This window comes from Emericellopsis atlantica, assembly GCF_019669845.1.
Source record: "Emericellopsis atlantica unplaced genomic scaffold F5Z01scaffold_24, whole genome shotgun sequence".
NCBI lineage: Eukaryota > Fungi > Ascomycota > Sordariomycetes > Hypocreales > Bionectriaceae > Emericellopsis > Emericellopsis atlantica.
The window spans coordinates 320,154-346,899 of NW_025764726.1; the positions used below are offsets into that span (position 1 = coordinate 320,154).

Below are 26,746 nucleotides of genomic sequence, written 5' to 3' on the forward strand. Positions count from 1 at the left end.
AGACTCCGAATCCCTGGCACCAGGCAAGCGCCTGGCTACTGCTCGATCCGTGGGACCTGCCAAGCTCAAAGCCAAGCAAATAGTTACGCGTCGGCAACTCACGCTGTGCCCCCAGCATGACTGGTTCAAATTTGAAAAGACCATTTTCTGGGCAGCACACTTTGTTGCGGGACGTGCCCACCGTGTCTTGGAACCAGATACTACTTGTTCATGGTTTCCCGGGAGCTCATGTTTCCCATCCAGCAGAGATGCACCGTACTTAGTATCTACGTCGCCGTCTGTTCCTGATTTCGCTTCTCTGTTTTGGCGCAGGCGTCCAGTCACTCTCTCGTAGCGATTCGACAGTACCATGGGCCTACCCATGCGCGCTCCGCGCCGGTCCATGACCATAGCGACAGCGGCCTTGGTTTTCTTCGTCACGATTTTCGCCTTGATCAGCTCGGTAAGTCTTTAGCACGCTTTCTGTTGGACGGGAGACTTACATGATACACAGCCAGCACAGAACAGTAAGGTGTTCCGACCATGGGCCACGGACGCGGGCATCATCCACAGCGGCGCAAAGCCAGCATCAAAGGCGGCGTGGAGGGACCCTCCCAAGCGAAACATGCACATCCTGCTCCCAGCAACGCAGAGTAACGTCAACTTCTGCAAGACGTTGCTGAGCATGACCATTCTCGGCTATCCAAACCCTACCATACTGGCCTGGGGCGACGACCACGATAGCGGCGGTCTGCTGGGAGGCGGCTCCCACTTTGCCAAGATCACGCGCGTTCTGGAGTACCTCAACAACGAGGAGCGGAGGAAGGACCCTGCCTTTGAAGACGAGCTGGTGTTCATGCTGGACAGCTACGATATCTGGTTCCAGCTCCCTGTCCACCAGCTCCTAGATCGGTACGACGCCTTGCTCGAGGAAGAGAATGCGCGCGTGAAGCACCGCTTAGGGAAAGCCTACGAAAAGGAGGGCATCAGGTCGCAGATTGTCTTTGGCGCAGGCAAGCGCTGCGCTCCCAACATCCTCCACAGCGTCGCTTGCTACCCGACCCCGGAGTCGCCTCTACCCATGGATCTCAGAGGTGGCGCCACCGACACCGTCCTGGGCTACAACCAGTGGGCCAACTACAGGACGCGCTATCTCAACTCGGGATATATCATCGGGCCTGTCCGCGAGCTGCGGCCGCTGCTGGAACGCGCGGCCGAGAAACTCGCGGCTTGTGCGAACCAGGGCGACCTGCCCATCGACAATGGCTATGGCTCCCACGAGTGCTTCCGCGGGAGCGACCAGAGCATCTTCATCGAGATGTTTGGTGAACAGGAGTTTCACCGCGAGACGATGCGGCGCCACCACCGTACCACGATGGACGACTGGCTGGACACCTTTGTCGCCAACAGGCCCGCCTCCAAACCGCCTGCCACGCACATCCAAGGGGCACCGATCAACGATATGCTGAACCCAGAGTTCGACCACGAGCTTCGCAGCGCGAAATGGGTGCCGGACAAGCCCTGGGAGTTTGGGATCGCACTGGACTACTGGTCCACGTTGGGCCACCAGACCTCCAACGCAGCCCACGACTACCGCTACCTGCGCCACGATCAGCCGATCGAGGAGCAGATAGGCGACGTGGGGTGGTTCGACTGTCCCGGCAAGGGTTCCGACCTTGCCGACTTGCCAGAGGGCAAGATCCCCATTCTCGCGGGTCAAGAGCCCAGCACCTGGAAGTCTCTCCCGCTGTACACGGAGATCTGCGTCGGCGTCGTGCCTGTCATGATTCACCACAACTCTGTCAGCAAGGGCAATCGCGAGACGGAGTGGGACAAGGTCTGGTGGCATGGTCGTGCGAGGGAGCTCCTGGAGTGGCGGCGGACGCAGGGCGCACCCCAGCTGGTCGAGGGCATCCCAGCCGAGAATGGCCCCGTGCTCAAGTGGGAGGAGTTGTGTCCAGCGGACGTTGAGCCTGAACTGTTCAGGGATGGGTAGTGGGACTGATGATTGACGGATGTTTTTAACGGTCGACTTAATATTCTCATAGATCCTTTCATGATACCACATACGCAGGGATAACCAGGCATTGAATGATACTACTTTTCTTTCATTTCAAAAGGCTAATTATCTGCCTCGACCCCGATCAAGCGTCTTGACTCTCTTGTTGAATCTCTCTCCAATCTCCCCGCTGCCCCTTGGCCCATCGACAGTCTCCGGGCCTCGCTTCCTGCTCTTCTCCAGCATGGCTTTCACGCCGGCACCCTTACCTCCACGCGCGCGGCCCGTCAACTTGTCAATCCTCTCCACGCCCGCACCCAGATCGTGCCATTCCTCGCCGCCAAACTCCATCTTGTTGCTGCGTCCCTGCTTGGCCTTTTGCCGCTTGTCCTTCTTGCTCTCCTTGGGCAGACGGGTGTAGTTGGTCTCCTCGTACGTCTGCCTCTCGGCCTCTTCAGCACGCTGGCCTGCCGTCTTCATGGACCGGCCACCGTTCACAATCGTCGTGCCAATGGATGGCTCGGCCTGCGGGCCAGAGGCCAGCTCCGAGGCGATGAACTCGTCCATGGTGTGGGACTTGAGGGGGCGACGGTCGCGTCGGCCAGAGGGACCATCCATGACGTGACGCTCACGACGGGGAGGGCGGTACACGGAGCCTGCACCGTCGGCGGCGGAGCCAGACTTGGCGGGAGGGGCTATGGTAGGGTCGTCGTTGAGAGAGGCGAGTTGCGGCGCGCCCGTGCGTTTGGTCTTGAGCATCTTTGGCTTGGATCTGGGGGCCTCAGCGACAGAGCCAGCGTCTGAAACGTCGTCCTCGTCTTCCGCTTCCTCGTCCGACGCAGACTCATCTGACGATTCAGAATCGTCCTTGTTTGTGCCATTGGCAGAGGGCTTGGCTTGTGCGTCCCTAGCCTGCGACAGGAACCGCTCAATCGAGAAACGCAGCTTCTCCTCCAGTGGCCTGGTGCCCTTCTCGAGGAACAAGCGCAGCTCGACCAGTTTCGCCCTCACAGCCTCGTCGATCTCGCGGTCTTGCTGTCCATCCTTGTTGTTCCTCAGCTTCAAGAGGATGAGGAAGACGAGGTTCTGGAGGTAGGTGAGCAGCAGATCGTTCTTGACGTCGAGGAGGGAGATGCCGTCGCTCGAGTGCGGGATGGCGGCGATCTTGGGCGTGACTTCTTGCGCGGACAGTAGAGAGTCCGTCAGCGACGTCAAGAGCGCCGAGAGAGTCGTAGGCGCGGCCATTGTGGGAGTGTGCTTGAGGCCAGAGGTGATGGAAGAATTTCGACAGTCGGAAATTCTGTTGCGCGCCTTGGCCGACCAGAACTTTTTAGTGGGGCTGCCATGCGTAGCGGCGGCGCCGTCGGGCGACGTGGGGAGTCGATCACCCAGTGTCAAGGACTAAGGTAGATTATGCCTTTCTCGAGATATTGAGGATGCACAGTCATTACTCCCGTAAGAGACCCGTGAATCAGACTGTCATTATACCTGAGTGAGCCCTGCAACGCCAGGTGAGGCACAGGTCTCTCTTTCAGGTACCAGATTGTGACGCAGTGTGATTACTAAGCATTTTCATCACCACGTCCAGCCAAGACCAACCAACCAACCGGTGGTGGCTGACGAGACAGCTGTCAGAAACCAGGATCAGGAGCTCCCTCGCCCAGCTCCTCGTATCTTTTCCCAAGACATCCCTAGACCTTCGACAATCAAATCGATCGAGGCTGCCGCCGTCCAGTCTCTACCATTGGCGCACCTTTGATATTCTCCAACTAGTCCATCGATACCGACAGACGCGCGTCATCGCAGCGACGCGCAGCTCGCCTTTGCTATCAGGCCTGCCGCCTGCGACCCTGCCGTCTGACATGAACGATCCCGAATAACGTCCACACCAAAGATGCAACTGAAGGATCTCGCGCCTCGCGCGCTCCTGTCGCTCCTTGCGATCACGCCGCATCTCGCCTCCGCATTCTACCTCCCTGGTGTAGCGCCGACCTCCTACAAGCCTGGCGACAAGGTCCCTCTTAACGTCAACAGCATCAAGCCCGTCGCCTCGCCGTCCGATTCCCGACTCCATTCGGTCGTCTCGTACGATTACTACCATCCGGCCTTCCAATTCTGCAAGCCCGAAGGTGGTCCCGAATATGTGTCAGAGAGCTTGGGCAGTATTCTCTTTGGAGACCGCATCATGACCTCGCCGTTCGACCTGCGCATGGCGCAGAACGAGACGTGCAAGTCTCTCTGCACAGTCGAATATCCGGAAAAGGGGCTGCAATTCATGAAGAAGCGCATCATGCAGGGATACAGCATGAATTGGCTCGTCGACGGTCTGCCAGCTGGGCAGCAGATTGTCGATCAGCTCACTGGCACCACCTTCTACAGCCCCGGCTTCCTCTTGGGCCAGCGCGACAAGGACGCCGGTGTCCTCCTTAACAACCACTATGAGATATGGGTCGAGTACCACTTGGTGAACAAGGACCCCAACCAGCTGCGCGTTGTCGGCGTGGTCGTTCAACCCAGCTCCAAGAAGTACGATGGCGAACCCGACTGCAAGGACAATCACGGCGGAATCGCCCTTGGCGACACCGGCTCGCAGGAGGTCAAGTTTACGTACAGCGTGTATTGGCGCAAGTCCCCGACGGCCTGGGCCACCCGCTGGGACAAGTACCTCCACGTCTTCGACCCCAAGATCCACTGGTTCTGGCTGGTAGATACGGCCATCATCGTGGTGATCCTCATCCTCACGGTCATGTCCATCCTGGTGCGCGCGCTGAAGCGTGACATTGCACGCTACAACCGTCTTGATTCGATCAACCTGGACGATCTGAATGGAACGTCTGCACTCGAGGAGGACGGCGTGCAGGAAGACTCGGGCTGGAAATTGGTGCACGGCGATGTCTTCCGCACGCCCGCCCGACCATTGCTTCTCTCCGTGCTTCTGGGCAACGGCGTGCAGCTATTTGTTATGACCGGCTGCACGATTCTGTTCGCTCTACTCGGTTTCCTCTCACCCTCGAACCGCGGGTCCTTGGGCACCATCACGATCCTCATGTACACGCTGCTCAGCTTTGTCGGTGGCTACGCGTCGGCGCGCACCTACAAGTCATGGCAAGGCGAGCAGTGGAAGATGAACATTGCTTTGACGCCCCTGCTTGTCCCTGGCATTGTCTTCTCGTCCTTCTTCTTCCTCGATCTCTTCCTCTGGGCGAAGCAATCGTCTGGCGCGGTGCCCTTTACGACCATGCTCGTTATCATCGGCATCTGGTTCGTCATCTCCATCCCGCTATCTTTTGCCGGATCCTGGCTTGGTTTCCGCGGCCCTGCCATCGAGCCTCCTGTGCGCACGAACCAGATTCCTCGGCAGATCCCCCCGGCGCAGAGCTGGCTCAAGCCCGTCCCCAGCGTGCTCATCGTCGGCCTGCTGCCGTTTGGCGCCATCTTTGTGGAGCTGTACTTTATCATGAGCTCCATCTGGTTCAGCAGGATCTACTACATGTTTGGTTTCCTGTTCCTCTGCTACGGTCTCATGATTGCCGTCGCTGCGTCGGTCACCATCCTGATGACCTACTTCCTTCTCTGCGCGGAGAACTACCACTGGCAGTGGAGATCGTTCATCGGGGCTGGAATGAGCGGCGGATACATCTTCCTAAACTGCTTGCTATACCTAATCACCAAGGTGAAGCTTGGTGGACTGGCCGGCATTGTCCTGTACATCGGGTACAGCGCGCTCATCTCGATGCTCTTCTTCATCCTTACTGGTATGTCTCAAAGCTATTTCTTCCTCCACGACATGGCTAACCGTCACAGGCTCTATCGGCTACTTTGCGAGCTGGTGGTTCGTCCACCGCATCTACCGGTCAATCAAGATCGACTAGGCTGCGACCGACCGCAGTTCGCTGAACACTGTACCATACTGTATCATGGGCCGGCGTGTAGAGCAAAAAGCAACCCTCACGAGTTGGGGACTAGTAGATCGCATGAAACTCTGAATAGACATGAACCTTTTTATTATCACCCCATGGACATCCATGTCTACTCCTCGTCGTCATCATCGTCATCGTCCAAACTAGCAAACTGGAACTGCTTTGGTTCCTGCCTCGCAGGCGCAGCCGCGGCCGCTCCCGTGCCATTCTCCCTGCTCGCGTCCGCCGCTGCCCTGCGTTCGCGCTCCTCTCTCCACTGCCGCTCCCTCTGCTCGCGGATCTTGCGCTCGCGTTCCTCGAGAGCGAGCTTCTCTTCCTCTTCCTTTTGCTTGCGACTTTCTTCCTCCCGTTTCTTGCGTTCCTCTTCCTCGGCCGGATCGTAGCCCCTAGGTTCGATGCCTTTCTCGGCGAGGATCTGGTTTGCCGCCAGGGAACCGTTGCGGATGGCGTTCTCTGTGGGCCAGGGGATAAAGGGCTGTCCCGATAGCGGGTTCAGGTACTGCGTGACAATCTCGGGCAGGGACGTGTTGGCGTTGGCGGTGGCGCTTGGCGGAGCGAAGGGGGTGGACACGCTCCCGCCGTTCATTGTGGCCGCTGGAGACTGCGTGCCGCTCGGTGTTGGTGCGATGCTGGTTTCCGGGGCGGGCTTGACCACGTCTTGTTTCGCCATGCCAGCGGGCGGCATGGTAGTCTTGGATATGCGTCGCGCATAGTTAAGTAGTTCGGCGTACGAAACGGGGTAATTTGGTGTCGAGGGAAACGTCGTTGTCTGCGTGGTGGTAATGTCCTTGCGCGTGGACGCCAGGGACTGCAGGGTGGACTTGATCTGGGCATCGAGAGTCGACGAGGTCTGGCGGAGCGTCTCTAGACGCAAGTGGTTACTTTGATGAGCTTGCACTGGAAGGGGTGTTAGCTGCGTTGATCATCGTGCTGGGGACACTGGGAGCCGTCGTACATTGCTCTAAATCGTGGCCTAATTCATGATCGGCGGCATCGAGATCTTTCGCAAAGGCCGTTGACGGATGGTACTGATGAATAGAGTTGATGAGACTTGTTAGGGCCTTTTCCAAGCGGTCAAAGCGGGCATCGATGAGCTCGTCCATCTCGTTGACGTGATTGAAAGTGGTTGGCAAGCACAAGAATCACGAGGCTGTTGATATTCAGTACAATGTGAGGTACCTTAGCTTGCACGCGGCTCACGAATTAAAGATGTGTGGGTCATCAAACTCGCTGTCATTGGCTGGCCTGGCGAGCCCGAGTTTTGCCGACGGCGAGCTGTGCAAACTCGCGCAGGCATTTGGACTTCTCGATCTTGACTGACTGACGACGACGAAAGCAATTGACCACGTTCAACCACATCAACACCGCCAAGATGGTTTCTCAGGTACGTTTTCTCTACTCACACTGTCTTCAGGGGTAGTCCAGGCGATACTGACCCGCGCAGACTCCTTTCCGCGCTGCCGAGTTCCGCAGTGCCTACGGCCCCAAGTACGCTGCGATCACACCCTCCGCTCGACCCGCTCGATGAGCCATCGCATGAACGACCGCGACCGGAAGCGAAGTTCACGGATCACTGCGAAACGGTCGAGGGGGGCATTGCGGGTGTTGAGCTTTGGACTGACGTGGGGATAGCTACCAGTACCAGCCCAACTTCCAGGGCATGACCAGCCGCATGGCTGCCCGCACGTAAGTGCCGACTTTCTGTACTGTTATTTGGAATTTCTTGGAATACCGCGGTTCTTCTATCGCTCGGGGGAAAGGGCACGGCGCGTCGTACGCACGATGGGGTCGCTTGTTCGAGCCAAGTACAGCGATTCCAGGGTGTGTACGGCGCCTGTGTCGTGAGGAGGATGCCATATTGGAATATCCTGACGCGTGGGGAGACGAAATTATGGATGGAAACATTGGCTGATGACATTGACAGTGGTGTCAAGACCGCCGCGTTCGGTGGTGCCCTTGGCTTCGCTGCTCTCTTCTTCGCCTCGGGCATTCCCCGTGTCAAGACCGACATCCTCCAGGTACGTATTCTGCCGACTGAGCTCTTGGACCAGCGCATACTAACCTGCAAAAGGGTCTTCCCCTGATCGGTGGTTACTTCATCAAGGAGGTCCACCCTGCCGACAACGTGAGTTTCCTTCTCGATACACCCGCAGAAGAACTCGAAGCTGACCTATGTAGCCCTTCTAAATCTTTTCGCCTAGATTGTGGGATGTATGGAAGCAGTGTAGCAGAGCGAATTGCTTGTATAAGAGACTTACAATAGACCTTCCCTATGTTCACCACGTCAAGCTCATGTGACCTACGTTTTGCGTCCAGAACGCATCGAGTGATTTAATCATGGTGCCCGTGAACGTAGACTGCCCATCATTGTGATTGTGTACCAGTTGTGATACCAATAAATAGCACAAATGGGGCTTGAGGCGACCACTCATCGAGGCGCACAGTCCTCGTCGCACTGTGCATTCCTATGCGCCGCAAATGAACTTCACCATCTTCTCAGCAACTCACCGTCGCGCCCTGCTGCCCACATCATATCATGACAATGCCTCAGCCTGAGCCGGCCGTCCTTGACGCCCTCAGTAGGGTTGCGCGATGGAGCACACTTGCTGTGCTGTTGATCGCAGGACGTGGCTGGTATAAGGGCAAGATTGAATGGCTGTACCTCACCTGCGCCATCGTGGTTTGCGCGGCGACTTTGTGGGCACAGATTGCCACCTCCTACGTCCCGGAACCATACCTCGTGAGTGTCCAAGCCTTGACATATGCTGAGCTAGCTGACAGCCTCAGGATGAGGTTTTTCACATTCCTCAGGCGCAGAAGTATTGCGAAGGGAAATGGAGCGAATGGGACGACAAAATTACAACACCGCCTGGACTGTGAGCGGACTCGTTTGACCAGCTTGAGCATGAGGCTGACATTTTCCTAGATACCTCTTGACCACGAGTTTCTCCGTGACTGACTGGTGGAGCAGCATCATTCTTGCTCCCAGCTGCGGCGTGTTGTCGTTGCGCACTGCGAATGCCATCGTCTTAGCCCCCCTGACTGCCGCCGCGCTTGGATGCAGACAAGCCATCGAATCACTAGGCAATGGACATGGTTCGACAATACGTCGAGACCCGTCGTCATATGCTGCTCACACAGCTCTGAACATTGCGCTTTTCCCACTCCTGTTCTTTTTCTCCGGACTGTACTACACGGACGTGGCGTCGACGTTCGTCGTTCTCGTTGCTTTTCAGAACTCCTTACGCCGCATGGGACCTGCTCAGCCTACGCTGGCGCGAGACATCGCCTCGGTTGTTCTTGGTGTGTTGGCCCTTTTGATGAGACAGACCAACGTGTTCTGGGTTGTTGTCTTCAACGGCGGGCTGGAGGCTGTCCACGCTGTCAAGACGCTGCACCCTAGAAAGGCGAGCGCTCCACAGGGGCTGACGCTCTGGGAGAAGCTCAAGTTCTCTTTGGGAAGATGGACGAACGGCGACGTGCACGACCTGCCCCTGAATGTGGCCTGGGAAGATGGTAAGTTCTGCGCCTGCGCCAGTACGATGGGATATCTGACGCGTCGCAGACATGCTTTTCTGCGCACTGAGTCTTCTCATCGCCGGCGCGTGCAACCCGCTCCGTGTCATTCGGAAAATCTGGCCACACATCACTGTCCTAGGCGTATTCGTGGCCTTTGTCGTCTGGAACGGGGGTGTGGTGCTGGGCGACAAGTCCAACCACGTTGCGACTGTGCACCTGGCACAAATGCTCTATATCTGGCCCTTTTTCGCATTCTTCTCACTCCCACTGCTCCTGCCCTACGCCTGGAACTGGGTCTTTTCAGCAAAGAACGTCAAGACTTGGACCGCGCCGGCGGCGCTCCTCAGGTCTGGATATGTCTTGGCCACAACTTTACTATCCTGCGGGATTGTCAAGTACAACACAATTGTGCATCCATTCACCCTTGCTGACAACAGACATTACATGTTCTACGTATTTCGATACATCATCCGGCGGTCGGGTGCCATCAGGCAGTTTCTTGTCTTGCCTTATAGCATCTGCCGCTGGCTAGTGTTGAACACCTTGGCTGGCCCCGAGAACGGCGGGGCCATCGATACGATCTATCGCAGTCACCCCTTCAAGGCGGTCAATGTGAGATCGTCTGAGGCTGCGAAGCCCGACTTACACTCCAAGGGCAAGCCGACATCTGGTCAGGTTCGCCCAGCGGAGAGCACAACTCCCGTAGCTACGACGCCTGCCTCCACATCGACTGCGCTCATCTTCCTGTTGACAACCGCTCTGTCACTTATCACGGCACCACTCGTCGAACCAAGATACTGCATCATCCCGTGGGTAACATGGCGCCTCCTGGTTCCAGCATGGCACCCGCCACTACCAAGGCAATATCAATCTACAGGGTCGATGGCCAAGGCTCAAGCCTGGGCAGCAATTTACGATATCCGGCTCGTGCTCGAGACCGTCTGGTTCATTCTCATCAACGTTGTCACCATGGCCATCTTTCTCTACAAACCCTACGTATGGCGCGCAGAGGACGGAACAGTGCTGGACGGAGGGCGCCTGCAGCGCTTCATGTGGTAGATCAATCAATCAGTCAATCATGTCTTCGTTTCAGAGTATGCCTGAATGTATCCCAAATAAACAGTCCCGCAACGCCGAATGTGCCGTATTCACCAGCCGGTTGGTGCCCCTTGAATCCCCCCAATCCTATCCAATGGTCCATATGTGCGTTGCCCAGCGTATTGTACCGTACAAAAACAATGATCCCACTCAATCCTCTTGTCGCTAGAGACTGAGTCTGTCGAGACTCAACCCGTCGTTGCTCCTGACCCTCTTGATGACACCCATTTTAAAGAACTTTTCTTCCCCGCCTGCCGTCTTCCCGCCAATGTACCACTTGTCGGCCCCTAACGCATCTCTGAACCCCTCGCTACTCGAGTCGCTGCCGCGTCGGCGACTTGGTTGCTGCTGGATGGGTAGAGGTCGCGAGGGCTGTTGCTGATTATGGTGCGTGGTGGTGGAGTACGACCGCGCCGCCGGCGATGACGCAGGTGTGTTCGCGTGCGACGCGGCGGCGGCGGCGGTCGTCGTCGTATGTTTCGTCGGTTGTTGGGAGGATGTGGATGTGGCTGTGGACTGTAGAGAGGGGCCTTGGGGACGGAAGGCTGCGATGAAGGAGGAGAGGAAGAAAGGTCGCTGAGAGGAGGGCATGGCGATGATGGTCGTGTGTGGGGGAATGGGTGTTGCTCGCCTGGTCGTCCAGCGCCAGTTCGGTAGGTTGGAGTGTGTCGTCCAAAGCAGCGCGGACGTGAAGAACGAGGTGTGTTGCTTTATTGATGCTGCTCGTCGACGGTGTTTGGGGCCCAAAACGACGGATGGTCAGTCAGTCGGACGAGCGGTTCGGTTCATGCACAGGCACGATCCTGACGTCGGCTGCGATCGAGTGATGGGGTGCAGTGACAGTCGGGTTATGCCGGAGTTGGTTCAAGTCACCAGTGATCAGTCACTCCACTGCGGGATGCGACTCGCGGATGGCTAATGGCGGGGTTCTCACTGGACCAACTGCGAGCCAGACCCCTCCACCCTTTCACATGGGCGTCTGTCCCCGGATAATCGAGAGCATTGCTGACTGAAGTCCCGGGCACAAAATAGGAGCTAGACAATCAGACAGTCAGACTCAAGTCGAGTCCGCTCGCACTTGGTATTGCGGCTGCGGAGTTCAAGCCAAGCCTCAACAAGTCACCCACGCAACTCTTTCGTCTCCTTCGGCTGGCATGCGCTGTCTCCCGGCTTGGCCTAGTAATCTGAGCAGTGCGCATTCTTAGCATAGTTGATTTGGGCGATAGTACAACTACGGGCGTCTTCAGAGGCCGCATATCCCACACTTTCATCGCGGATCGTTCGTATCGAGTGCGATCGCTCAAATGGTCCTGCCCATCATGAACAACATCTCGGACACTACGTCGCTACTAGAGAATCTTGCTACCCTCCTTTGGCGCTGAGGATGTGAGATATCGTTCCGATGGTGAGCGCACACCGTGCAAGCACGTACCAAACATGGACGGGGATGCTCTGGGAGACGTCGTCGTATCATTCTCATTTAGGATCACTGATAGATCATGCATCTTCGGCGAGCTTGGTCGATACACTCTAGACGCAGCACGAGGATCCTCATCCACGCTATGTGTATTGATACTTGGGGGCATATAAATATCTCTAGTATCTCACTGACATGCCTACCCTACACATCACACAAGCGAGAAAGAGGGTCTAATGCTCATACAAACGTCGACCAATTCCAGTCATTCCTCAATCCAAAGGCGAAGACATAGGAACGCGGGTTTATAGATTCTAGTTAATAAGAGATGTGTGGAAGATTTGATAGCCATCCTTTTCAAAGGGTTGAGAGCCTTGTTTTTAATGGGATTCGCACAGTACCAGCACACCGTATAGAACCTACACAGCAGCAGCAGTCGAGACCCTTTGAGCTTTAGAAACAAGGCTATTTAGACAGAGCGGTCCCAAGGAGTTGGTCAAAGATGCTACGTCAATCTACCGAATTGATGTCACAGTCAGTGACTCAATGTGTGAAGCAACCTACCGGTTGGGAAATCGGAGCACGAGAATGGAAAGGATTTAAATCATCTCACCAGCAGAACTCTCGATACCATGATAGGTGATATGCAAGGGTTTCCTTTGGCCGTGACTCACGTGTGGGAGCATATCTTGTGACCCTGGCCACCATACATCATCTTTTGTAGCGGCTTTGAAACAGCGTCAGTCGCCTTTCCTACTTTCGACGATGAGTTACAGATACGGTATACCCTTGTTGAGTTCACCTATGTATACATTTTCGCAAAACGTAATATATGCGAATTCAACCTCACCAAGGCTGGAACCTTGAATAGTTACAGCTTGGGACAAGCGTTCTTGTAGACGTCCTTCGTAGCCCAGACCTAAGTGCTGTCATGGAGAACAGTATCATATTCTCATGTAGGATTTCGCAAACATTTCAACATTGCTGATACAAGTCCGGACACGAGAGGAGAACGGAGAGTCACCCTGTTGTTTACTTGTCATTCAGCCTCCTTGCTGGTTGTAGAAGCGACCAATCAATCAATCAACCCCGCGGTACGTACCTCCCTGATCGCTGGCGGGGTCAACAAGAGTCATGGCAACGGCGCCGACCGCGGGGCACTATCGAGGGGCACTCGTCGATTTTTTCTCCCTTTCAATAACTGGTATTTATTGCAACGCATCAATCACGTTGGCGACCGGTGCAAGGCCATATTTCAATCAACACTCGATCGATCGCAAAGCACTACGCAATGGCCGACACCAATCCTGCCGACCAGGCCGCCGATGGCGTTGCCAAGCTCTACCTCGACGAGGTCACCGGCGAGCACGTCTCCAAGACCGAGCTCAAGAAGCGCACCAAGACTCGTGAGCGCGATGCCGCAAAGAAGGAGAAGGCTGCCACCAAGGGGCCTGCGCAAACCTCGCAGAAGAGCGCCGAGTCCGCTGAGAAGGATCTCACTCCCAACCAGGTCCGGCCCAGAAACCCATGAAGTACTGCTTTGCTCGTACTAATCGGCCCACAGTACTTCGAGATTCGTTCACGAATCGTCAGCGACTTGCACTCACAAGGCAAGGCCTATCCTCACAAGGTGAGTTGCTAGCATGGATCTCCCCACGCAGTACTAACGCAGGCTCTAGTTCGAGGTCACTTACGACATCCGCAACTTCGCAGACGAGTTCAAGCACCTGAAGAATGGCGAGACGGCCAAGGAGAAGACAATCCAGCTGGGTGGTCGTATCTTTGTGCGCCGATCTGCGGGAAGCAAGCTCTTTTTCTACGATCTCCGCTCCGACAACGCCAGGCTGCAGATTCTCGCCCAGGCGGACAACGCCGACCCCAACGCCCCCAGCTTCGAGGAGCAGCACGTCAACCTGCGCCGCGGTGACATCGTCGGTGTCCGCGGTTACCCCACCCGGACGAACCCCCAGAAGAAGCAAGGCGAAGGCGAGTACTCTGGCGAGCTGTCCATCGCCGCTACAGAGGTCATCCTGCTGTCCCCTTGCTTGCACCAGATCCCCGACGATCACTATGGCTTCAAGAACCCCGAGCAGCGCTTCCGCCAGCGCTACTTGGATTTGATGATCAACGAGAAGGCGCGCAACATCCTGATCACCCGTTCCAAGATCGACTCCTACATCCGCCGCTACTTCGACGACCGTGGCTTCATCCACGTCCAGACCCCCATGCTGAACACCATCGCCGGAGGTGCTACAGCCAAGCCTTTCATGACTCACCACAACGACCTCAACATGGACATGTACCTGCGTGTGGCGCCTGAGCTGTACCTGAAGCAGCTGGTCGTTGGTGGGCTGAACCGTATATATGAGCTTGGCCGTCAGTTCCGTAACGAGGGCATGGATCTCACCCACAACCCTGAATTCACCACGTGTGAGTTCTACATGGCGTACGCCGACATGTACGATATCATGAACATGACTGAGGAGCTGGTCTCGGGCCTTGTCAAGGCCGTCACCGGCGGCTACGTGACCACGTACCACACTGCCAAGGGCGAGGAGCGCAAGATCAACTGGGAGGCGCCATGGCGACGCATTGAGATGATCCCCTCCCTCGAGGAGCTCACGGGTGAGAAGTTCCCGCCGTCCGAGGAGCTGCACACGGCCGAGACTGGCGAATTTTTCAAGAAGGTGCTGGCCAAGACTGGTGTTGAGTGTCCTCCTCCGTTGACCAACCCGCGCATGTTGGATGCCCTTGTCGGCCACTTCCTCGAGGACCAGTGCATCAACCCCACGTTCATCCACGGGCACCCTCAGATGATGTCGCCTCTGGCCAAGTCGGACCGCAACAAGCCCGGTCTCTGCGAGCGTTTTGAGGCCTTCGTCTCGCAGAAGGAGATTTGCAATGCGTAAGTTTTTCAATACCTATCACAGGCCACCGCTAACAGCCTTAGATACACCGAGTTGAACGTAGCTTCTGAGCAGCGCCTGCGTTTCGAGGAGCAGGCCCGCCAGAAGGATCAGGGTGACGACGAAGCACAGATGATTGACGAGACCTTCTGTCGTGCTCTCGAGCACGCGCTCCCGCCCACTGGCGGTTGGGGAATGGGCGTTGACCGCATGGTCATGTTCCTCACCGACAACTGGAGTATCAGGGAGGTCCTGGCGTTCCCCACGATGAAGCCCGAGTCGCACGGGCCCGCGGCGGTAGCGGAGTAGACCAGACTTTAGAAATTAAGAAAGCAAGAAAGAAAGAAAGAACAAGACAATGTTGTGTCATTCAATCATCCCGTTGAAAGGGTATCATCCATACGTGCTTGATCGACTAACCGGAACGCCGTGCCATGTAACCACCAGACCCACCTCCGCCCCTCTAGACTAGAACAAATGCTTTCGCTTGCGACCAGTGTACTTGGATGTCGACTTGACCACCTTTCCTTTCCTCTCCATCTGTTCCTTCTTCTTCACGATCCACGCCTTGCTGCCCTTCTTCACGGTGCCGTTCTCCGCCTTGATCTTCTTGCGCGCATCCATGACATCCACGCCATCCATGCCGTCCACCACGTTGGTGATGTCACTGCCTTGCGTACCACCCACCGTCAGCACGAGGTAGAGCTTGTGGTTCTTGGTGTCGGGGTCGTCCTCGAGCAAACCGGCGCCGAAACCAGCCTTGACCGCCGCCTCGGTGATCATCTTCTTCTGCTGGTCGTTCTTGGGGTAGAACTGGCACACGGCCCGGCCGCCCCTCTTCAGACTCGCGTACAGGCCGTTGAAGAACCGGGTCAGTCGCCCCGCGGGACTCGACTCGCTGTCGACGGCGCTGCATAGCCATTGGATGGCGGAGATGCTGATCGCCGCGTCAAAGGTACCGGCCCGGAAGGGCACGCCCTGCCCAATGTCGGCCAGCATGAGGTCTCCCTCCACGTCCCTCTGGAGGGCAATGTCCAACATACTGGGACTGACGTCCATGCCGACCCAGACGTGTGACCCGCCCTCTTCGGAGGAGAGGATCTCGCCGGAGAGACCGCTACCGCAGCCAATGTCGAGGATGAAAGAGGGGTGGGATAGATCAAGAAGCTCGAGCGCTCGATGCGTCATGGACGCTTGGATATTCTGGATACGAGAGGACGTTGTGTATTTGCGGGCTTCGACATCATCGTAGTGGATGTCTGCGGCGCTGGAAGCAGTGTTAGAACAGACTCGGAGGGGTCGATGAGGGGCGGTGGGAACTCACAGATCATCCTCAGGACGCGACATGATTGCGAGTAATTGGTTGTATGAGTCAAGACCGTGTTGGTTTTCCAAAAGAGAGGCGCAAGGGGGCTTTATGCGTGCTGTACAGCAGTTCTGGCAAGCTACGGACTCGGCTGCTAAGACAGTGGGATGGATGGTTGAGTGTCCAAGAGTCGCGAACTTTTTTGTGGCTTATCGATTAGGAAGCGCCGATTAGATAAAGGAAGACCCTGCTGGCGCCAAGACGGCCGCCCACGAGAACCGGGGGACCAGCTCAGCTTTAAAAAGCCTCGAAACCTTTTCTTTCGTCCGCCTCTTCGTTTCGTTGTGGATTTAATTTGCCTCACAATGACTTGGCTTCCAATGTTTGGATAGCTACCAGTTCCCAATGGCAATCGTCACTGCTGTGCATCACCTGAACGGGCCGGAAGAAGCCCCGCGCCGACGGGACTCTGGCCCCTGAGGGCTGAGGTTGGAGTTGCTGCAGGACGTGTCTTTTATCTTCTGCCCCCATCGATCCCGACGCGCCCTGTCCATCCCGCCATGCTTCACCACCATCCCCCTTGATTCCAGCCACAACAACACAAGCAACCAGCACGATGTGGATTCTACCGCTCATCGGGTACATTGGTGCCATACTCGGCTTCTGTTTTCTTACAATGGCCATTGCGTCGGGCCTGTACTACATGTCGGAGCTCGTCGAGGAAAACACGGTCATCGCGAAGCGATTCTTGACGAAGCTGATCTACGGCATCATCGTCGCTCAGGTCTTTCTGTGGCTGGTGGACGGTCTGCCCTTTCTGGGAACATTGTTTGGCATATTCTGCCACGTGGTTTACCTGGGCAACATGCGCAAGTTTCCGTTCGTGAAGCTCACAGACCCCCTGTTCATCCTGACATGTTGTGAGTTGCGGCAGACGTGGAGTTAGTCGGGCACGAGGCTAACAAGAGCAGTACTGGTCCTGGCTGATCACTACATCTGGTTCCGACACTTCTCGCAGGCGCAGGCGCGCTCCTATTCCCGCTCTGGGTACTACGACGACGTCGACATTCCGAGCTTCACCCAGATCGCTTCGTACTTTGGTCTCTGCGTCTGGCTCGTGCCCTTCTCGCTCTTTGTCAGTCTCTCGGCGGGCGATAACGTGTTGCCCACGATGGGCACCTCAGAGCCCACGCGGGACATGGACGGCAAGGTGAAGCACCAAGGCATGTTCAAGTACATTGTCGATTCGATCCGTGGCGCGATCGGACAGGGCTTCCAAGGTCTGGACCGGCCATGAGGGATGTTCATAATGGTCAACGACCCCTTTGGATCCATACCCACGTTCTGGGCGACAACACGGTACGTTATTCGAGTTGATCTGCGCCTCCCGCCAGCACCCATACTAGCATGATGAACAAACTTTCCGCTAGATTGTATTTGACGGGCTTCACGCCCGACTGATTTTCAAAAAAAGTTCATAATTTCCTGATCAAAGCTTCACTCTACTGCTACTTTTCCGACGAAGTTCTGCAAGCTCGAGCTGACAATTTCTTAGGCAAGCAGTCGCGCCGCAGGCATCGCGCCCGCCGTGTGACAAAAGAAAATACGATGGCTGTTGTTTCAAGTTTCGGCCCTCCTACTCGTACAAGCCAGTGTCGCCCGCGACGCTGACATTCGCGCAATGCGCTGCGCCGCCTAACCAGAAACACCCTTCTTGCCCTGGGCTTCTCCAGTCCAGAACTTCTTGTCCACCTTATCCTCCGGTGCCGGGCTGCTGGTATCATGCTTGGCCGCAAAGTCCCTGTTGTGCTCCTCGACCTCTTTCTGCTGCTCTGGGCTCATGTTCTTGGCGCCGTCGGGCCCTGGCACGCTGTGGTTGGAGATCTTGGGCTGCGAGGCGCCATAAGGTGCAGACGAGTCGAGGGGCTCACCGCCGCCTGTACGGCCCTTGACTGGATTGTCGGCCAGATCGTCAGGGACGGCGCCGCGGTTGCTTGCGAGCGATGCGCGAGGCGTCGTGTGAAGAAGGCGGCTTGAAGCCGAAGCCGAGACGCGGGGAACGGTGGTGATTACTCTGCGAGGAAACATCTTTGAGTGAAGTTGGTCTTTCTCAGAATATTGATTGAAAATTCGATAGATTTGGGATCAATAAGGTGTTGCTTGGCATGTGGAACAAGTGCTGTAGCCAAAGCTCAGAATTGATCGATATATGGTGTCTGCAGGGTCCAGTGATGTCATTCGCTGTGATGTCACCTGTGGCATGCAATTCCCATCTCGATGCTCGTACAGTCGTACTTTCCTTATCATTGGCAGCCTTGGCCCTGCCTTGTCGATCTTTGGCTCATTGAATCTTATTTGGGACTCAAAAGCCAATCAATTTGAGCTCATCATGGCAGGCGATTCGACGACAAAGGGGATGGGTCACGGTGTGCATGTGCCGTCAACGTCATGCGTTCGCCGCACCAGGACCCTTCACAGTCATCACGATGGGGAAAACCTGAGAAGACGCGATTCTGCTGAGCCAGCTCTCGCGTGAGTGTAATCGCATGTCACTACTTAGTGTCGTGAGCGACGCGAGCTCACGTGCTATAGGAAGACGCACCTTGATGGTCACAAGTCGCGACCTCTTACGCTCACGACCCCTGTTTGTGGAAGCCGGCCATCAAGGTGCCTCGAGATGCTGCAGAAACGCGCAAACAAGTGGAATGTGCCTATGAAGGAATCTCGCACTTTATCTCTCTCCAAGCATGATCTGAATTGCAAAAATGGCCCATCAAGGTGTCTTGACTTCCACCATGGCGCGTCTCTGCCAGATGTGGGAAGTGCAAAAACTGGGGGCTCCTGCTGTCCAGGACTGCCTATCTAAAGGACAATGGTATTCCCTGTGACTTGCTCTTGTAGACGTTGCTGCGCAGTCTTAACGCGTGAATACATTGCCGAGGTTATCTGCAAAGACACAGAACAATGCCTGAGATGACGAGCACGGACAGCTCCACGCAGACTGACGTTCATCTGCCACCAGGAGAAGTCTTGCTACAGCCAGACACGAACGAGGCAATATCGAGACCCATGGCAGAGGATACAAGACAGGGCAACATGAGTCCTTCGCCGGCGGATGCTGCAGCTACCGAATCATCGTTTGCACAAGAAGCCATGCCAACCAAGCCGTCGCCAACAGCAGACTCCCTGTCATTGCAAGATACAACACAACCCAGATTAGTCGAGGACGAGGTTCTCGACGTGCTTATTGTTGGGTCTGGACCTTGCGGGCTCGCCATCTCCGCCCGTCTCTGCGAGCGAGCACCAGCAGCGACACACACCGACGAAGAGCACCGGCGCTGGCGCTGGCTGAAACAGTACGGCTCAAAGGTGGCGCTCAAGCAAACAAAGTCGGGCAAGGAAAAGCCCTCTAAGAACACACCTCGGGCGGACTATAAGATGATGGTGATTGACGCAGAGGGGGATACATGGCTGAACCGATGGAAGAGGCTCTTCAGCGCATATGCCATCAAGCACCTTCGGAGTCCCATGTTGTGGCATGTCGACCCCCTGGACCGGGACGCCATGCTAGGCCACGCGTACCGGACGGGAATGGACAAGGATCTGGTAGAGATCAAGAACTGCGTCGGCGCGGAGGTCAGCAAGCACCAGAAAAAGAAGAAGGGAACCGGCGACTGGAGGTATGGCTCAAACAAGAGCGGACGTGCGGCTATCAACCTACGGGACCAGAACGATTACTACACTCCGTCCCAAAAGCTGTTTTGCGAGCATTGCGACGATGTGGTGGATCGGTACAATCTTGGAGGAGGCCTGATTCGGCAAGAACGTCTGGAGGACATCGACTATAGTGTGGTCCGGGATGTCTCTGTTGACGACGAGAAGCTATTCACAGTGACGACGAACAAGACGATCAAGTATGCCAAAGCGGTTGTCATGGCCGTCGGACCGGCAACCAAGGCGTCGATACCTCGAACTCCCTCGATGCCGCAGGAAGGCCCTGTACCACAGGCTACGCATACGTTTGACATTAGCCAAGTCCCAAGCCCGATCATCAAGGAACGCGTGGAGGCCGGCCGCAATAGCAACGTCCTTGTGATTGGAGGTGGCCTCACCTCTGCTCAGATTGCCGACCTGGTCATTCGATCAGGCGTCACGAAAGTGTGGCATCTGCTACGGGGAAAGCTCGTGCTCAAACACTTTGATGTGACGCTGGAATGGATGGGCAAATACAAGAACACCATGCAAACCGAGTTCTGGACGAGCGACACGGACGAGGAGCGGCTGGAGATGCTCCAAAAAGCACGTGGTGGCGGCAGCATTACGCCTCGATTCTACAAGGAAGTGGTGAAGAAGAACATTGCTTCGAAGAAATTGTGCTTCATGGAATGCACCAAGCTCACTGACGCCAAGCTTCAGGAGGCGGATGGGTTAGCCAAGTGGGTTTGCCAGACTGAGCCGGCGTTATCTGGACTGCCCGCCATGGATTACATATACTTTGCCACTGGCATTCAGACGGATTTTGCGGCATTGCCATACTTCCAGACAATGTGCGAAAAGTACCCGATCCAGGGCGTTGGCGGCTTTCCGTGTCTGACAGAGGAGCTCATGTGGAGGAAGGACGTGCCGCTCTTTGTCAGTGGCAAACTGGCGGCACTGCGGATTGGGCCTTCGGCGCCAAACATTGGTGGTGCTCGTTTCGCGGCCGACTGGATCGCCCTGGCCCTCGACAATTTGATTGAGCCTGCAGGGGGCGAGGAGCGAAGGGAAGCGAATGCACGACTTGGTCTGCAAGACTATGCTGCTGGAGAGGGGAACATGTACAGTGCCTTGGGTCATCTTGGAGATGAAGATGGAGAGGACATGGATGAGGAAGAGACTGAGGATTCGGGTACGACGTATGGATCCGAAGCTGCTGAGGTCTCCGATGAGACTGCTGGCACAGATGTGTCAGATGCTGGCGTTGATGAGGACCAGAAATGACTTTGAAGTCAGGGGCATTGCGGGCGATAACGAGTGACTCGGTGACACAGCTAAGCGTCAAAAGATTATATCATCACTCAGTATAAATTCGGATAAGACTCAGCGCACCGTCTGTGGAGATCCGTATCTTGGGAACTTGAAGTCAAGGCCTTCATGAGTCTTTCCGCGCTGGAACAAGCTACTAGCTAGTCCTTCAAAGTCACTTCTGTCGGCAATCTTTGCCACAAGATGATCGAGTTTATTTCTACACACATTGAGAAAAGAGAAAGATGACCCGCAGTCTCTTTCATGTGAATGATATTCCCCAAGTAGCATTGTGCAGGAGAACTGTGGGATATCTACATGGACACACAATCGGTCTCGCCGCACTGCTTGCCTTCCCGATGTGTGTGCAGAGAGTTTGCGGCACTGACCTAACCCCGACTGTTTAAATCCAGCTATTCACAGCTTAAAGGGGCATTGTAACTTTGACTTGAGGTGGTCGGACCAGCTAAAGCTTATTACGGCCCCGTGACTCACCCTTCTACGACATTGGTGCATCTTGATATTGTGTACCAAGTACATAGTGGGCGCTTTCTCTTTGATATTGACACAACTTCTGCATCTCTACTACCACCCCTCAAGATCAGCCCTCGGAGCTCTACACCTACAGGTTCCTGTTCTCATCAGATCCATTCTCCTCGATCCTCATCCGCCACACAGAAGAAGACAACCACAATCCAAGTCTCTGCCACAGCTATCAAGGGCTCAAATCTTTCTATCATGGCCAAAGCGAAACAAAAGCAGCGCGCTGACAATCGTTCCAGCCGGGTACCCAAGTCGCACTCAGAAACGGCACGAGCACCTACCACCACTGCTCTCACGTCCACGACAGCCATTGCCTCCGATCTGACGCTGCGCTACAAGCTACTTGTTCTCCTTCACGACTTTCTGAAGTTCACCAAAGATCCTGCGGCGGAGCGCCGTATTAACTCGACGACCGATGAGCATTATATCAGCCTACCCTATTTTAGCCAAGATGAGGTCGCCATGGTGAAATCGGCTGTTGTCGAGACGAAAATCAGTGAGCACGCTTTAGGTGGTATGCTTGAACATATCAATAACGATGACGACAACGATACTACACAACCAGCGGATGAAGAGCGTACCAGCTCATGTTCAGTTTTTGAAGCTTTTGAGGACAAGACGTTCGACAGTGTCGTGCGAAGTTTACTAAGCAATTTCATCGACAAACGACGCGCGAGCGGTGATGCCAGACCTTGCGGGCCTCATCAACTAGCTCCCCTCTATGCATCTTTGTTTGGGATCGACCTCAAGGAGACCCAGGACGAGAGGTTCTTAGGGCGGTTGCGAAGAGCTGGGGTGTAGTGTGTAGCGGGTCTAAATAAGATGTAAAACTGTTACTTATTGCTACAATTCTCAATTCATCACCAATACAGAGGCAGAGCAAGGGAGAGGACAATAATCAGGCCAAGTATGCGTCACTGCTCCTGCGCCTCGATGAAGAGTCCGGAATCGAGTCATATAAGGTGGACATCATACTCCACATTCTATCTCTCCTTTTCTAGGAAGAACATCAACGCTGATTGGCTGCGTGCCTAGATCAGCGAACTTCGACGCAATGCAAGTCCAGGAGGCCTGAGCTCGTAATCTTACAGACGCTACTATTTTTTGGCAGAGGAGCCCGGATTAACAGTTTCTAGAACAGTACGTAGGTAGCAAAAGCGTTTCCTTTAAACGAGTGTAATACTATGTCTAGACCTTGGCAAAAATTGCCAGTGTTCTAAGCTAATCATGAAAGGCAGCTGTCAATAGCTGTATAAAGCCTCGTGAACGATAAGAGGAGAGCTAAGATTGGCAACTGTGAGGTCTTACAGAACATCCTGGACACTCCAATTTACCGAAGAGTCGTGGATGTTTGAAGATAGATCCTGAAGGATAGGATACGTGAAGAAAGGTACGGATAGTGTAGAGACTTCCAGTCGGAGCCTTCTCTGAAATGGAGGCAAGCGACGAAACATTGACGGCGACAGAACTGCAGCACAGTCGTGCCCCGCGGAAAGAATATTTGCAAAACCATGACCGTCGTCGCTCGTGCCATGCGGTTAACTTCCGCGTCTAGATCTTGGACCAGCGCAGGAGCACCGCGGCAGCAATAACCGGCAACACACTCACCAACTCTCCCAGCCCGGCGAACTCCGGAGGAATCCGCGCGTTGACAAAGGCGCCGGCAGCGAGGAGAACCGCAAACGTGTTGTAGACAAAGCTCCATCCAAAGTTGAACCAGATGCGGTGAACGGACTTGCGGCTCGCGTTGATCATGGTCAGGATACCACCCAGGGTGGGACGCATGAGGACGACATCCGCGGCGGATTGCGCCACGTCCGTGCCCTCGTTCATGTGGACGCCAATGGTAGCCTGCGCGAGAGCGACGGCGTCATTCGTGCCGTCGCCGCAGAAGACGACAACGGGCTGCTTGTGACCGGTGGCAGCACCGAGGAGAGTCTGGACGTAATCTTTCTTGTCGGCGGGTGAGCTTCGAGAGCGGACGTTGTCAGAGGGAATGCGCAGCTTGGACGCCAAGGCCCGGACGGCTCCGTCGTCGTCGCCCGATACTACATGGACCGAGACGCCACGCTCCTGCAGGGTCTCAACCGTTTTCGCGGCGTCAGGCCGAAGCTCGTCCTCAAGTCCGTAGACCGCCTTGAGCTCATTATCAATCGCAAAGCAAAGCACAGTGCAACCTTGGGTAAGTAATAGCTGGACGAGCTCGTTGTCCGACTGGCCCAGCCACCGGGAGTTACCAGCTTGGAGCTTCCGACCGCCGAGTGTGGTTTCGATACCCTTGCCCGTCAGACTCTTAGGCTCAGGAACGGTGACGCTCGTGACTCCAGTGTCCCTGAGGTGGGCAGCTACACCAACCGAAACCGGGTGTCGACTATTCTCCACCAGACCAAGAAGAAGAGGAAGTGCTTCGTTATCAATACACTCGTTACCAACGACGGCGAGCTTGCCTCTGGTCAAAGTCCCCGTCTTATCAAACACGACATGTGACGTCTTGTGGGCGACTTCGATGGCTGTCGCAGACTTGAAGATGATGCCCCGTTCCGCCGCGACGCCGCTGGCGATCACAACAACCATCGGGACAGCCAGTCCAATTGCGCACGGGCACGAGACGATGAGGACGGTGATGGCGTAGGTGATGGCCTCGACGGTCGCTTTTGCTGCGCCATAGCCACGGACGGCCACGCCTACGGCGATCCAGATGACAAACGTGATAATCGTCAATGCCACGACCACGGGAACAAAGTAGGACGCTACCTGATCTGCCAGATCCTGCAGCTTCGGCTTGGAGAGCTTGGCCTCGTCTACCATGGCGGCAATGGCGTGGATGGTGTTGTCGCCGGGGAGACGGGTCAGCCGCACGGTCATGACGCCCGGTCCGTTGATCGATCCAGCAATGACCACCGATTTAGGATACTTCTCCACAGGTCTAGACTCGCCCGTGAGCATAGATTCGTCGACCTCGGAAGACCCGGTGAGAACGGTGCCATCGGTCGGGACCCTGGTGTCCGGGAGGACCTTGAATGTGTCTCCATATTGAAGGAGTCGGGCGTCGATCTCGCGCTCTCCTCCACTTTCCTTGTCACAAAGGACGGCTGTCGATGCCTGGAGTGAGCGTATAGATATAGACTCGACCGCCTTCTGACGAGCGAGCGCCGCAACCCATCGGCCGACCATAATTAGGGTGACCAAGAGGGTGCTCGTCTCGAAGAATTGGCCCGTCGAAAGCGGGTTTCCCGCGACGAAGTATCCAAAGGAGATGACGGAGAAGATGTAGGCAGCGCTGGTACTCAGGACAATCAAGAGATCCATCTCAATAACTCGGGAGAAGACGAGCGCCTTCAGTGCCTTGGGGTAGAATGGACCTGCGATGACCACTTGGACAATAGTTGCCAACGCGAGAGAGGCGGAGGAATAGGCCAGTTCCCGGCTGTCGGGAAGAGGAGCCCAGGCCATCACGAGGACAGGAATTGTCAAGATGGCAGAGAGGAGCGTCATATATCCAACGTGACGGACATGCTTGCTCCCCGCCTCGAGCGCCGTGTCGCCACGAGGGGGAGCAAGTTCAACTGGCGGACCCCAGATCTTCTCGACGAGGTCTCGGGCGCCCACAGTCCTCGCGTCGAACGCAACGCGTACGATTTGCTTGCACACAAGCGCCATATCGATGACACCCTCCGGCCACGCCTGACTCATAAACTGCGCGGGCTCGCTGGGAACAATGATGTCCAGGCTCGCGCCCTGGCTCCGAATCCTCTCGCACTTGAATTCCGTCGTGCGCTCCAGATGCTTCACGACCTCGTCCACGGAGCCGAGACGAAGATCAATGTCGAACTCGGCCCGCGAGAGAACCAGGCTCGTCTTCAGGTCGCGCACGGCGGGGACCGTGGCGAGGGTCCGGTTGAGCTTTGTCTCGCAGCCGGTGCAGGTCATGCCGGACACGCTGAGGACGACATGCTCCTTGCCGGCGCCCTGATTTTCCACGTCGTTGATAGTCTGGACCGGGACCTTTCCGACAACAGGCGCATCAGCAGGAGGAGAGGAGCAGCAGGCATCGGCGCAAGAAACCTGACAGCTGTCATTCTTGACGGATGGAACCTTGGCGGGCTTGTCGTTGGAGCAACAGGAACCCGCGCAGGCACCCGCGGATGGCTTGGTGGCAGACGAGATGCTCTGGCCGCACGTCTTACGCAGGCGCAGGCGGTTCTGCGCAGCCTGGCTCGGCGTGGTGGGACCGGTGCTGCAGCAAGAATCGAGCTGGGCGCGAGGAAGGGAGCGGCGAGCGGTTGGTTGGTCAATGCTGGGGGAAGAAGTCGCGCTGCTCAGCGAGTGACGCTCGCGGATCTCACAGCACGTCTCCTGGCCGAGAGCGATGAGGGAACGACAGAGGCAGCCCAGGGCCTCGAGTGTGGCGCCATAGCGGTCGAGTGCCGAGGTGATATGGCGGTTGCAGGCCTTGCCTTCGGGCGCTCCGTCAAAATCTGTGGACTCGGCGCCCTCCTTGGGTAGAAGATGTTCGCTCATGCTGCATTCCCGCAAGGCCAGACGGTCAAGGCAAGACGTGTCGCAACATGGGGCAGTCGTGCCACGGCAGCAAGCAGGCGCGTCGCTATCGTCTTCAGAGTTGCTGTCCGCGCACTGGCCAGAGGAGCAGCAGTTGTTGTTGTCCAAAGTCGCCGATGCCTGGCCTGGCTCGCTGGCCTCAACAGGCGCGGCGTCGCCGTCGTTGCTGTCGCCGGCATCACAGCATTCGTCCTGGCAGCTGCTCGTTGCGTCGCTTTGGGCGGCATTGGGGGCAGCAGGTGGCTCGGTGGCTGGAGCTGGCGGCGGTCCGCAACAGCCCGAACCCATTGTACTGGATGTATTTCTTTTTCGTTTGTTGATTTCTGGTTTGATTTGGACGAAGTGAAGGTGAGGTGAGGCGAGGTGAGGCGGGGTCATGTGCTACCTACCTTATCTCAGCCAATGAACGGGATCAGGTGACCGCACTCCGGGACCAACAAGAATCGGTCCAATACTCCAATTGCTCGCGTCTTCGAAAAATCCCCTTCGACACCA

At 56.0% G+C, this 26,746-nt stretch overlaps 14 protein-coding genes across 14 annotated transcripts; 8 read left to right on the forward strand and 6 right to left on the reverse strand.

Annotated features, from left to right (window-relative positions):
• Positions 1-349: 349 nt before the first annotated feature.
• On the forward strand, positions 350-1,975 carry F5Z01DRAFT_638917 (uncharacterized protein; the record flags this gene model as incomplete). Its single annotated transcript, XM_046262408.1, has 2 exons — positions 350-442; positions 494-1,975. 2 exons carry the CDS (start codon positions 350-352, stop codon positions 1,973-1,975), a joined length of 1,575 nt encoding a protein of 524 aa, XP_046115861.1.
• A 109-nt stretch (positions 1,976-2,084) lies between these two features.
• On the reverse strand, positions 2,085-3,463 carry F5Z01DRAFT_662456 (uncharacterized protein). The gene has a single exon (XM_046263951.1). It carries the CDS (start codon positions 3,221-3,223, stop codon positions 2,105-2,107), a length of 1,119 nt encoding a protein of 372 aa, XP_046115862.1. The 5' UTR covers positions 3,224-3,463; the 3' UTR covers positions 2,085-2,104.
• Positions 3,464-6,084, forward strand: F5Z01DRAFT_662457 (uncharacterized protein). The gene is made up of 2 exons (XM_046263952.1): positions 3,464-5,733; positions 5,783-6,084. The coding sequence occupies exons 1-2, from the start codon at positions 3,873-3,875 to the stop codon at positions 5,848-5,850; spliced, it is 1,929 nt and encodes a 642-aa protein (XP_046115863.1). The 5' UTR covers positions 3,464-3,872; the 3' UTR covers positions 5,851-6,084.
• F5Z01DRAFT_662460 (mediator of RNA polymerase II transcription subunit 4) lies at positions 5,952-7,154 on the reverse strand. Its single transcript, XM_046263953.1, has 2 exons — positions 6,854-7,154; positions 5,952-6,795 (listed from the first exon to the last, which is right to left on the reverse strand). Exons 1-2 carry the CDS (start codon positions 6,999-7,001, stop codon positions 6,008-6,010), a joined length of 936 nt encoding a protein of 311 aa, XP_046115864.1. The 5' UTR covers positions 7,002-7,154; the 3' UTR covers positions 5,952-6,007.
• On the forward strand, positions 7,155-8,245 carry F5Z01DRAFT_662463 (ubiquinol-cytochrome-c reductase complex subunit-domain-containing protein). Its single transcript, XM_046263954.1, has 6 exons — positions 7,155-7,282; positions 7,343-7,386; positions 7,531-7,584; positions 7,823-7,916; positions 7,970-8,023; positions 8,077-8,245. Exons 1-6 carry the CDS (start codon positions 7,271-7,273, stop codon positions 8,083-8,085), a joined length of 267 nt encoding a protein of 88 aa, XP_046115865.1. The 5' UTR covers positions 7,155-7,270; the 3' UTR covers positions 8,086-8,245.
• On the forward strand, positions 8,246-10,477 carry F5Z01DRAFT_662465 (DIE2/ALG10 family-domain-containing protein; the record flags this gene model as incomplete). Its single annotated transcript, XM_046263955.1, has 4 exons — positions 8,246-8,638; positions 8,686-8,774; positions 8,825-9,414; positions 9,464-10,477. Exons 1-4 carry the CDS (start codon positions 8,435-8,437, stop codon positions 10,474-10,476), a joined length of 1,896 nt encoding a protein of 631 aa, XP_046115866.1. The 5' UTR covers positions 8,246-8,434.
• On the reverse strand, positions 10,478-11,375 carry F5Z01DRAFT_662467 (uncharacterized protein). Its single transcript, XM_046263956.1, has one exon. It carries the CDS (start codon positions 11,104-11,106, stop codon positions 10,681-10,683), a length of 426 nt encoding a protein of 141 aa, XP_046115867.1. The 5' UTR covers positions 11,107-11,375; the 3' UTR covers positions 10,478-10,680.
• Positions 11,376-13,094: 1,719 nt separating this feature from the next.
• On the forward strand, positions 13,095-15,195 carry F5Z01DRAFT_662470 (Lysyl-tRNA synthetase, class II). Its single transcript, XM_046263957.1, has 4 exons — positions 13,095-13,442; positions 13,497-13,562; positions 13,612-14,837; positions 14,883-15,195. Exons 1-4 carry the CDS (start codon positions 13,224-13,226, stop codon positions 15,145-15,147), a joined length of 1,776 nt encoding a protein of 591 aa, XP_046115868.1. The 5' UTR covers positions 13,095-13,223; the 3' UTR covers positions 15,148-15,195.
• F5Z01DRAFT_258633 (S-adenosyl-L-methionine-dependent methyltransferase) lies at positions 15,074-16,472 on the reverse strand. Its single transcript, XM_046258562.1, has 2 exons — positions 16,163-16,472; positions 15,074-16,105 (listed from the first exon to the last, which is right to left on the reverse strand). The coding sequence occupies exons 1-2, from the start codon at positions 16,183-16,185 to the stop codon at positions 15,307-15,309; spliced, it is 822 nt and encodes a 273-aa protein (XP_046115869.1). The 5' UTR covers positions 16,186-16,472; the 3' UTR covers positions 15,074-15,306.
• A 288-nt stretch (positions 16,473-16,760) lies between these two features.
• On the forward strand, positions 16,761-17,782 carry F5Z01DRAFT_691502 (DUF396 domain protein; the record flags this gene model as incomplete). Its single annotated transcript, XM_046266157.1, has 2 exons — positions 16,761-17,064; positions 17,113-17,782. The coding sequence occupies 2 exons, from the start codon at positions 16,761-16,763 to the stop codon at positions 17,439-17,441; spliced, it is 633 nt and encodes a 210-aa protein (XP_046115870.1). The 3' UTR covers positions 17,442-17,782.
• On the reverse strand, positions 17,693-18,670 carry F5Z01DRAFT_258600 (uncharacterized protein). The gene has a single exon (XM_046258561.1). The coding sequence runs from the start codon at positions 18,230-18,232 to the stop codon at positions 17,840-17,842; it is 393 nt and encodes a 130-aa protein (XP_046115871.1). The 5' UTR covers positions 18,233-18,670; the 3' UTR covers positions 17,693-17,839.
• A 627-nt stretch (positions 18,671-19,297) lies between these two features.
• On the forward strand, positions 19,298-21,124 carry F5Z01DRAFT_626645 (uncharacterized protein; the record flags this gene model as incomplete). Its single annotated transcript, XM_046261493.1, has 1 exon — positions 19,298-21,124. The coding sequence occupies one exon, from the start codon at positions 19,298-19,300 to the stop codon at positions 21,122-21,124; it is 1,827 nt and encodes a 608-aa protein (XP_046115872.1).
• Positions 21,125-21,662: 538 nt separating this feature from the next.
• Positions 21,663-22,867, forward strand: F5Z01DRAFT_258597 (uncharacterized protein). Its single transcript, XM_046258560.1, has one exon. It carries the CDS (start codon positions 21,887-21,889, stop codon positions 22,490-22,492), a length of 606 nt encoding a protein of 201 aa, XP_046115873.1. The 5' UTR covers positions 21,663-21,886; the 3' UTR covers positions 22,493-22,867.
• Positions 22,845-26,595, reverse strand: F5Z01DRAFT_662478 (E1-E2 ATPase-domain-containing protein). The gene has a single exon (XM_046263958.1). It carries the CDS (start codon positions 26,537-26,539, stop codon positions 23,243-23,245), a length of 3,297 nt encoding a protein of 1,098 aa, XP_046115874.1. The 5' UTR covers positions 26,540-26,595; the 3' UTR covers positions 22,845-23,242.
• Positions 26,596-26,746: the final 151 nt, after the last annotated feature.